The 10,783-nt window shown below is 41.1% G+C and overlaps 2 protein-coding genes across 2 annotated transcripts in view; both read left to right on the forward strand.

The window, feature by feature from the left end:
- LOC103389085 (ephrin-A5-like) overlaps positions 1-10,783 on the forward strand; it is a 1,154,841-nt gene that overhangs the window by 355,796 nt on the left and 788,262 nt on the right. The window lies entirely within an intron of this gene.
- Positions 494-6,862, forward strand: LOC103389054 (NLR family CARD domain-containing protein 3-like). Its single transcript, XM_025062755.1, is given in 9 exon segments — positions 494-758; positions 1,181-1,466; positions 1,647-1,734; positions 1,736-3,424; positions 3,506-3,679; positions 3,897-4,070; positions 4,183-4,329; positions 4,407-4,453; positions 4,543-6,862. Coding segments are annotated over 9 exon segments (3,129 nt in total). The 5' UTR covers positions 494-755; the 3' UTR covers positions 5,064-6,862.

Consider the following 10,783-nt stretch of genomic DNA (forward strand, 5'->3'; position numbering starts at 1 on the left):
GCAGGGCTCAACGCTCGCTGCGGCGATTAATCACCCGGCAAAATGCTTCTGACGTGCTGAAGAGGGAAAACGAGGAGCTGCATGGTTCTGCATCCTTCAGTGAACACACGTGCTATGTGTGTCACTGTTCTACAAACACAGTCAAAAGGTTCTAGGACAGTTTCTTCTTTTTAAATCTTAATTCAGGAAAATAAGTCTATTCATACAAGGCTACGAACTGAAGTCCAGTTCCTCAAATGTTTTTCAGTTTTGGGAAAAGAAAAAAAATATATAAAATTAATGTCAAAAAATACAAGATTTGAATATGGAAAATGTCCAGACAAAGGTGCAAATGTATAACTTGAAATTTAGCCTGACAACATGTCGAGAGGTATTTCCGAAACGTTCGTGAATTTGTCGTCCTCCATAACAATAATCAGGGCACAGTCTCTCACAGTCGAAGTCACGTGACCCGATGGAAGATGTTGACATCAGCTGAAATCGACTTCCTCTCTGACGGACAACTGTGACTTCCTGTCATCAAGTGTTCAGCTTTCGCACACTCGGTGATAACAGTGAGTTGATGTTTGTGTTTATACGTTGTATTGTTTTAAATGACTGCGTTGAAAGTCTTATTTCACTACATTTTACCTCTTCCTGATTCTACTCGTCTATTAATTTGACTAGTTTTACTAAACCTCCATTACCTAACCTACATCCATTCACCATATCAACTTGGTCTCCATTTCCTTTTACCCGTTCCATTGGCTCCACTGATGGTAAGCACTATGTTATTATTGCTTTTAACTCTTTTACTAGTTCAACCTTTTTTTACCGATTCCTTCAGTTCTGCTCATCATTTGCCTGTTTTTTTACTTCTCCTTTTGTATTTCCCTGTGCACATACTTGGTAGATTTGGTAAAAAAAAAAAAAAGTTTTCTCTTCTTTCTTTCTTCAATGACCACTGATTTTATCGGGTTAACAGGAATGTACTGCTACAAATGCTACAAAGGTCTACTCCAACCTATTCCAATGGGTATACACAGCAAATCAGGCAGAATAATTGATCACTGATTTTTCTTGTGTTACTCATCAGGTTGACTTTGATAATCCCACTGATGCCTTTTATTTTACTCGTTTTTTTTTGTTTTTTTTTAAGTATAAACACCATGCAACAAAACTTCCTGTTCTGTGTTAACAGGGAGAAAAGATGACGACAGCTCAGGAAGCCCTCCTGGAGACTTTGGAGGATTTGGGAGCCGAGGACTTTGAAAAGTTCAGGTGGTACCTGTGTCAGCAGGGGGCACTAGAAGGCTTCCAAAGGATCAAAAGGTGTCACTTGGAAAATGCAAGCCGAGAGAACACGGTGGATCACATGATTCAGACCTACTCTGAACACGCTGTCACTGTGGCCACAGTAGTTTTGGAGAAGATAGGAAGAAATGACATGGTGAAGACCTTATCAAAGACAAAGATAGGAACTAAAGGTAAATCTGTGAAGTGGACTTGGTTCACGTGGGGCAGTAGTTTAAAGATGTCAAAGAAAAGGGCGACATTTATGGCAGATCTTTAGCAAGCGATTCCAACATGAATACAAAATGCCCTGTTGATGTTGCAGTCTTTTTCACTGACTGTTTTTTATTCACGTTTCTTCATTGTCAATTCAGAAACCAGTGCCGCAACCTGTCGACGTGAACTAAAATCAAATCTACAGAAAAAGTTCCAGCGTCTGTTCGAGGGTGTGGATGGCAACCCTTCTAAAGCAGATCTACACAGACCTCTACATAACACAGGGCGGGTCCGGAGAGGTCAATAAGGAACATGAATCCCGACAGATCGAAAGAGCTTCCTGGAATTCGAACAGAACAGAAACAATCATCAGAAAAGAAGATATCTTTAAAGTTGTGCCTGGAAGAGATGGCGAAACTCGAACAGTGATGACAAACGGAGTGGCCGGCATTGGAAAAACAGTCCTTACACAGAAGTTCACCTTGGACTGGGCTGAAGATAAAGCCAACCATGACATGGATTTCATTTTTCCTTTCACTTTTAAGGAGCTGAACATGCTTTCGGAGAAGGAGTTTAGTTTGGTGGAACTGATCCATTATTTCTTTAGTGAAACCGAACGTGCAGGAATCAGCACATTTGAAAGCTATCGGGTCGTTCTCATCTTCGATGGTCTGGACGAGTGTCGACCTCCTCTAGACTTCAACAACACTGACTTTGTAACCGATCCAACAAAGTCCACCTCGGTCCACGTGTTACTGAAGAACCTGATCATGGGGAAACTGCTTCCTTCTGCTCACCTCTGGATCACCACAAGACCTGCAGCAGCCAATCAGATACCTCCTGCCTTTGTCGACATGGTAACAGAAATCAGAGGGTTTAACAACCTACAGAAAGAGGAGTACTTCCGAAAGAGGTTTCAGGATGAGGAGCAGGCGAGCAGGATCCTCTCTCACATCCAGTCATCGCAAAGCCTTTACATTATGTGCCACATCCCGGTCTTCTGTTGGATCACAGCCACAGTTTTAGAGGACATGTTGAAGACCACCGAGGGAGGAAAGTTGCCCACAACCCTGACTGAGATGTACATCCATTTTTTAGTAGTTCAAGCCAAAGTAAAGAAGGTCAAGTACGATGACGGAGTTGAGACAGATTCACACTGGAGTCCAGATAACAAGAAGATGATTGTATTACTGGGGAAACTGGCTTTTGAGCAGCTGCAGAAGGGGAACCTGATCTTTTATGAATCGGACCTAACTAAGTGTGGTATTGAAACCAGAACAGCGCTGTGGTACTCTGGAGTGTTTACACAGATCTTTAAAGAGGAAAAGGGCCTGTACCAGGACCCAGTGTTCTGCTTTGTCCATTTAAGTCTTCAGGAGTTTCTGGCAGCTCTTCATGTCCATCTGACCTTCATCACCTCTGACGTCAATTTAATGTCAAAATCAACGAAATGGACCAAACTGTTTAAATGTAACATCAAACACGTGCACAGGAGCGCCGTGGACAAGGCTTTGCAAAGTCCAAATGGACACCTGGACTTGCTCCTCCGATTTCTTCTTGGTCTTTCGCTGGAGGCCAATCAAAAGCTCTTACAGGGGCTGATCACAAACACACAAACAAGTGCGGAGAGCAATCAGAAAACAGTCGAGTACATCAAGAAGAAGATCAGCGAGGAGTCGTCCGCAGAGAGAAGCATCAACCTGTTTCACTGTCTGAATGAACTTAGAGACTGTTCTCTGGTGGAAGACGTTCAACAGTTCTTGAATGCAGGAAATCTTTCCACCAACGAACTAACTCCAGCGCAGTGGTCAGCGTTGGCGTTTATCTTGGTGTCATCCGGTAAAGATCTGAATGTGTTTGACCTGAAGAGGTACTCTCAGTCGGAGGAAGCTCTTCAGAGGCTGCTGCCAGTGGTCAAAGTGTCCAACAAAGCTCTGTAGGCTGAACAGTGAGACACGTTCTAGAGATCACAGAATGGTTCCATTTTCTTTCAACTTCACCTTTATTCCCTATCTAGGTTATCTCACTGTGGTCTCTCGGAGGGAAGCTGTAGAGCCTTGTCCTCAGTCATCAGCTCCCAGACCTCCAATCTGCAAGACTTAGACCTGAGTTACAACAATCTGCCGGATCCTGCAGTGGGACATCTGTCCGCTGGACTGGGGAGTCCTCAATGTGCTTTGAAGGCTTTAAGGTAAATACTTAAAAGATAAAAGTACAGATTGATCTAAGATGGATATTATCGAGCGCAATCTATTGACCTGTCAGCCTGAGAGGAAGGTAATAGTGCAGAGCAAACGTGCAACATGGTCAGGTGTTCCTCGTGCACGACTCAGGAATGGGTCTTGGTGTCGAAACGTGTTTTAAAAATGACCGTTGACATTTGGAAACATGTCCATTTCTGGTTTAAGGCTCGGAGGCTGCCATCTCTCAGAGAGCAGCTGTGCACTTCTGTCCTCAGTTCTCAGCTCCCCCACCTCTAGGCTGAGACAACTGGACCTCAGTCACAACGACCTACTGGACACAGGAGTGAGGCTGGTATCTGAAGGACTGAAAAGTCCACACTGTTCTCTGGAGACTCTCAGGTCAAATCTTTGTTTCCCAGTTGAATTTTCGTGCCTTTAGTTCTTATTAATAGAGATGTTCGATGTCGTCAAGAGTTCTTAAATCACGGGCTTTGTCGCATCTTAACTCCAGTCTGTCAGGTTGTCAAGTCACAGAAAATGGCTGCAGATTCCTAGCCGCAGCTTTGGCCTTTAATTACCACTTGACAGAGCTCGACCTGAGCTACAATCATCCAGGAGACTCGGCAGAAAAGCTTTTCCGGGATGGACTGATAATTCGGTAGTTTTCTCTTTTCATTTTCCCGCCTGCACATTGAACAGTGATCTGAACTCATCCACTCTCTTTCTTCCCTCCAGGTTGGACCACAGTGGAACGCACAGGTTAAAAACGTTTATCAGGAAATGTAAGTGTCAGTAAAGCAATTGAGCGAGTGACTTCTTTCTGATATCTGTCAGAAATGATTGAGTAAACTGCAGTTCTATCTTCTATCAGATTCGTGTGAACTGGAAGTAGATCCAAACACAGTGAACAGAACACTGAAGCTGTACGACAACAACAGGACGGTGGTGAAAATGAGTGCGCTTGCGTCGTATCCTGATCACCCTGACAGATTCCAACTGATTCCTCAGCTGTTGCTCAGACCTGCTCTTACTGGCCGACATTTCTGGGAGGTTAATTGGACAGAAGACGTTTTTATAGCACTGAGTTACAGAGGAATCGAAAGGAAAGGAAAAAGCATCGGTTGTGCGTTTGGATACAGCGACCAGTCATGGAGTCTCAAATGCGCCAGCGACAAAGGATATTCGGCCTATCACAATGGGAGAAAGACAATGATCACCGCGTCCACATACTCTCACAGAGTTGCAGTCTATGTGGACTGTCCTGCTGGGATTCTGTCCTACTACAGTGTCGACACTGATAACTCCCTGATCCACCTTCACACCTTTGACATTGCATTCACTGAGCCTGTTCATTTTGGGCTCTACGTTAAGTCTGGTATTGTCTCAGTGTGATCTTCAGGGGAGACAGTGTCTCGTGTTGTGCGAAAGACTTAAAGACAGCGCAGTGACAAGACTCCTTCTCAAATAGAGGGTGTAGAAACCGTTATCTCAGGAGACGGGATTTAGATCGTCATAAAAAGTCCTTGTAGTTAATATACTGACATTTTGGTCAGTGTTGATTGTTCTGGCCTGAATGAATATTAATTTTTGGAATTATTTTTGGGAAAAAAAGAAAATAATAGATATTAAGGAACTTCACATTCCGACAAGCACGAGACACCTATTTGACTGTCAACTACATGTGTTCTCTTCACTTACAGTACAGTTTTTTACATACAATAACAAACATAGCACACAAAACATTCCCGATAGAAGGGCCAAAATAAAAGGAACAAATGACAACGAGAGCAACGAGACACACGGCATTCATTCAAGCAATTATAATTTTGTGCAACTGTCCTTCGCTTTTAATCCTGACCTGCCTTAGTCCATCTTGTTCTTCTTTTTCCAGTTAGCCTACATTTGAGTTGCAGACAGAAAGAGAGGAAAATACAGGCAGGGGGCAGTGCCGTGCAGATGTAAATGTACTGTTCAGTAGTGCCTTCAGCCCTTGCTGAGTAATGGATTCGCGCGAGATGGCAAAAAAAAAAAAAATTATGAGCTCAAACGCAGACTTACACGGGTTCCAAATGGTGCCGACCTCTGAGGTTAAAATTTACATACCGGCCATGCATCAGTTTGATTTATCAGTCCTGCTGCACACTACTTGTTTTTGTTTATTTTTAATTATTCATTCATTTCATTCATTCATTTTTGATCTCCTGGGAGCAACATTTTACTCATACCCTGCTTCTTAATTGGTACAGTGAGGCAGGTGAAAGTTCGATTCCCAGTGGACCAACATTGACTGAACAAAAAAAAAAAAAAAAACACAAAAAACAAATTAGTGGCCTACATCATATAAATGTTTATTAATAATACTATAACTGCTCGAAAGCAATAATTCAACTCGCTGTAATAAAGCCAGCCACATGTTTGAACTGACGGGATTAGGTCAGGTGTCATTTTTTTTTTTTTTTTCCTGTGGATTTGTTTTTCTTACACTTTAAATGTTAGTGATGTAAAAAAAAAAAAAAAAAGTTTATTAAAGAGGAGAAGTAGAATTTTACGTGACATTTATTTTTTAATCCTATATATTTAAGTCTTTACCCTTATTAAAATTCAGATGTTAAGTATTAAAAACATGTTTTTTCCAATGTTATTAGCACTAATAATGGAGTTTTTTAGAGGGCTGGAACAGATACTTTTTTTTTTTTTTCTGTTATTTCTAATGGGAAAAAATGATTCGAGATACGAGCACCTCGAGTTACGAGCTCGGTCCTGAAACGGATTATATTTGTATCCTCAAGGTATTACTGTATACGTACATTCCCAGGGCACCAGGTGACACCAGTGAGACAAATGACAGAGGCACAGGTGATCAGAGTGTGATCACTCTGATTACCCCACTCAGCAGACAGCAGGAACAGGAACCAGACAGACCTACTAATTACATTGTTAATTAATGATGTAAATCATTTATTATTATTTTGTTGCTTTACTGTTGAAGAATATGTTAAGTGTCTTTCACATGCCGACATATATCCTCTGCTCCATTTCCACAAATCATTGGCGCATTCCTACTCTCCTGATAACTGTCACCAGCTTGTGCATTCATTCACGTCAGAGTTGTTTTTTCATATTATTTCTTTATTTTAAATGTGGCCAACTTCAATCCAACATGTGTTCAAATTAAAATGCGTTTGATCCACTATTAATTTATTCATCTGTTCACTGGTTGCTTTTAATTTTTCAGCTATGATCTCTGAAGCAGGTGTCTGTCATGAACACATCAAACACACTTTAAAGTGCGCAACATGACACAGACGCACACCAACACGCAAAACGCAAGTGTGTGTTCGGAATAGCAGGGATACGGGGCAAAACGTCAATGTCGGACTTTGTTCCTGAATATACATGATTGTAGCTTTAAAAACATTGAAAACAAAGTGAGAGAAAAACATTGAAATTTGGCCATGCTGTGTCTAAAGGGAAGGCTACGGGATGTTGTAAAAGGAGAGAAGAATTTGCCAAATATTTGCAGCAAACTAACTACAAAAAAAACAGAAATAGCCAAGAAAGAGGCTGACAAGAACAAAGGCAAGTACAACCAAAAAAAAAAAAAAAAACTCAGACTAAACGTAAGCTACAGTTAGAGGTGCGCCAATTGCACTTTTCTTTTGCCAATTCCCAATTTGGGTGACAATACCAATTTCTGTGGAATCTGATTTTTTTTTCACTTGAACGCGTTCACAAATAATTAGGGATGTAACGATGCATCATGAATCAATACAAATCTATACAAATGCGTGACAATTTGCATCAATTTAAAAAAAAAAAAAAAGAATCGCAATTAGGGACGTCCGATGATGTCAGCCAGACAATAATATCTGATATTAGCATAACTATGTAATATCTGTAAGCACCGTTAGCGGTTTTTCCTCTAATATTGAAAACCCGACAACGCAATGCCTGGGTTTTGCCACATGAGGTGTGCTCTAAAAATAGTTTAATGCCCCAGCATCAGACCAATCAGATGCCTCAGTGCTCTGAAGAACTTTCATTGAAACCCAATTGCAGTAACTCGTTCTAAACTCCTTTGTTGCTCTCAACCTAAAACATCATGTTACGTAATATTATGCTGAATGATAGTTAGCTAAACATACTTTCAGATGTATTCTGATAAATCTTTAGCAACCAATTCTCTTATGTTGGCTTAATTTTTCAATTCCCTACCTTTTAACTGTTTGTTCACATTTTAGCTTAAATCGCAGGGTTTGTGGCTAAATCTTATCTACTTGTACACCTTGAGAAAGTATTCTAAAATCTGAGCTAATTTTTTTTTTTTGCTTTGTTGGTGTAATATCAGAAATAAACCGAGGACAATCAGTGAGACGTTTTCTTTATCTTAATTTGGACAAATATCGTATCTTTTTATCAGAGAAAGGCTAATGAAGAAAGCACTGATCACGTGAAAGTCCAAACTTAAACCTCGGTGTTGACTTTGCCTCATGTTTGTTGAAAGAATTTGTCTGTGTGCAACTGTGGGAATAAATAAGCGTGTTCTTCATTAGCATGGTAGCAGCCTTCCCTCGTTCCCTGCTCTTCTCCCTCTGTGTTTCTATAGTAACCCTGGCTAAAATCCAAACAGCCAGCAGGGCCGTGTGAAGGGCACTGCACAGGCCAGATGAAAGATTTCCACCAGGCTGCGGCAGACTTCACTCCATGCACAAATGTGATGTTTGAACAGGAGGGTGTAGAGTCTGACCGACCAATGTTAGATTAGTTAATGGTAAGAAGAGTGAGACTGACCAATGTTAGATTAGTTAATGGTAAGACGCTTCTCTGTTGATTTGTATTAAACTCCAGGATGATCCATAATCTGAAGGCTGACACATACAGTCTATCATAGACGACAATGAACATGCAGCATCGCTGCAACAGTTATGGAATGGAACTTTGAGTTGCAGTGGTTGTGACGTCAATGGCACGAGGGAATCAATCTGGCTCCTTTCTTAAGGGTTTGCAACAATGAAAACGAGACGCTAATTGAGGGTGAAGAAGACAACAGCAACTGTACAAGGGTTGGAACACAGAATCTGATGAGGCCTAGTCTGGGGTGTAGATCAGATCACTGATTTGTCCCTGGTTTGTGTGCAGGTCTTCTGTCCAGGTGCTCAAGTTTCCTCCAACTGTAGATAGGTTGGAGGAAGTAATCAGGTGAAAGCCGGGTTTACTTTGGTAAGTTTAGACTAAACCATTAACACAATCCACAATACATTAACTTCTGCAGAGTGTGACCGCTGGGAAAGAAAAAATCTTGCACACAGAAATCACAAGGACATAGAGAAAAAAAAATGTGAAGCAGGGCAAATGCACTTGAACCACTTTTCCACAGTGTGGTCCTAATATATTATGTCAGGATAAAAATAAAGTTAAATGTGTTTTACAATTTACCATTATTAGGAAATTGGAATCAAACACGGAACAAGTATCAAGTTACAAACAACAATCAATTACCATCAAGGAATCGCCTTCCTGTAAGACTAATTATAAGATTAATTCTCAGATATAAAAAGATGGCACGCTGGACATCAGTGTACCACTGCTGCAATGCTTGAATGATAACAAGTCTCCAGTCACTAGGTGGCAGCAACTCAACAAGAAAATACATATTACCAGGTTCTCAATAATATTTCAATGTGGGGGGGGGGGGCTAAAAAAACAGATTTCACCCGTGGGGGGACATAATTGAGAACTACTGCTATGCGGAAACAGTGGGACTCTAAAGGTAAAGTACAATCTTGATAAGTATTGTGCAAATACTCTATTTTCTGGACTTTACGTCCCACTTTTTTTTTTTTCATCCTTTGGCTGGGTTTGCCACTTATACTCAGGTGCAACTTAAATTAAAATAGATACATGTTTGTTACACTCTAGGCTTGTGTACCAGTATCTGCTACTCCTTTTACATGTTAGTTATTTTCACATTGACAGCCGCTAGAGGGCACTCTAGCTGGCTGGTGTACCGTTTTTTTTTTCTTTATGCATTTTTTGGCTGGGCCAACTTACACTCCAGAGTGACTTGTAGTCCAGAAAATATGGTAATCACTATTGACCATGATTTACCTGAAGTTCAGTCGACCTGCAGTTGAAGCCTCCACAAGCTCATTCAGGGCAGTGGGATGGTATTTTAAGCTTGAGGTGCATTGGCGAAATGGAAACTTTTACCTGCAGTCTGTATAAATAACAACGTGTGCACCTACAGTGTGTTAGAGCAACAATAAATGAATGGACAGTGGAATTATTGGACATGGGGCTCCTCCTTCTACCCATACTTAAAATGCATTAGTTTGTTTCACAAATGAAAATTTGGATTAATGGATTAATTTTAACAGCCCTTATTAATATATTAATTCTTTACTAATAGATTCAGAGTTGTATACATCAGGGGTTAATTCCGTTTGGATTTGGTTTTAAATCCCAGTTACTTCAAAAGTTTGAGTACGGTTGTCAAACACCTCCTCCCCAATGCATCTTCTAAGGTTTCCATAGCCTCAGCAGGCCGTCCTCGCTGTAGGTGGCGATCAGGTTGTCATGCGGATGGTGAGTGATGCCAATGACATCTTTCTCATGAACCTGTAGATGCGACAATATTTCTCAAATGAAAAACAAGCATTTCCTTATAACCTCACGCCAAAGACAGAGAAGAGTCAAAGGTGGGACTTGTCTTTGGTAAAAAACTCAACTTTCCCAGCCAGAGGATTTTGCTCAAAATCTGGATCTTTTTATGTGTCGTTGACTTCGGCCGATGAAGCTGCAGCGGCAACAACGTGCAACCGAGTTTTCAAGCGCAGTGAGTGTCAGTGTTTCTGTTTGTATTCTAAAAGATTCATGAGCGCCACTTCCGCATGAATCATTCACCAAGGAAATGATTGTCGTAAACATGAAGTGCCATCTCTGCCACTGCGCGCTGAAAAATTCATGCTTTTTAAGTCATAAATTATGAGGAGCCCCTACTCTCTGTCTCTCTGTCTCCTTCTAAGGTTCCTTCTTATCAACCTGCCAGTCCCTGAGCGAGGATGCCAATATACATTAAAAAGAAGGTAAGCCGAAAGAAAATGGACACAGCA

The sequence above is a fragment of the Cynoglossus semilaevis genome, chromosome 14 (assembly GCF_000523025.1).
Source record: "Cynoglossus semilaevis isolate Cse_v1.0 chromosome 14, Cse_v1.0, whole genome shotgun sequence".
NCBI lineage: Eukaryota > Metazoa > Chordata > Actinopteri > Pleuronectiformes > Cynoglossidae > Cynoglossus > Cynoglossus semilaevis.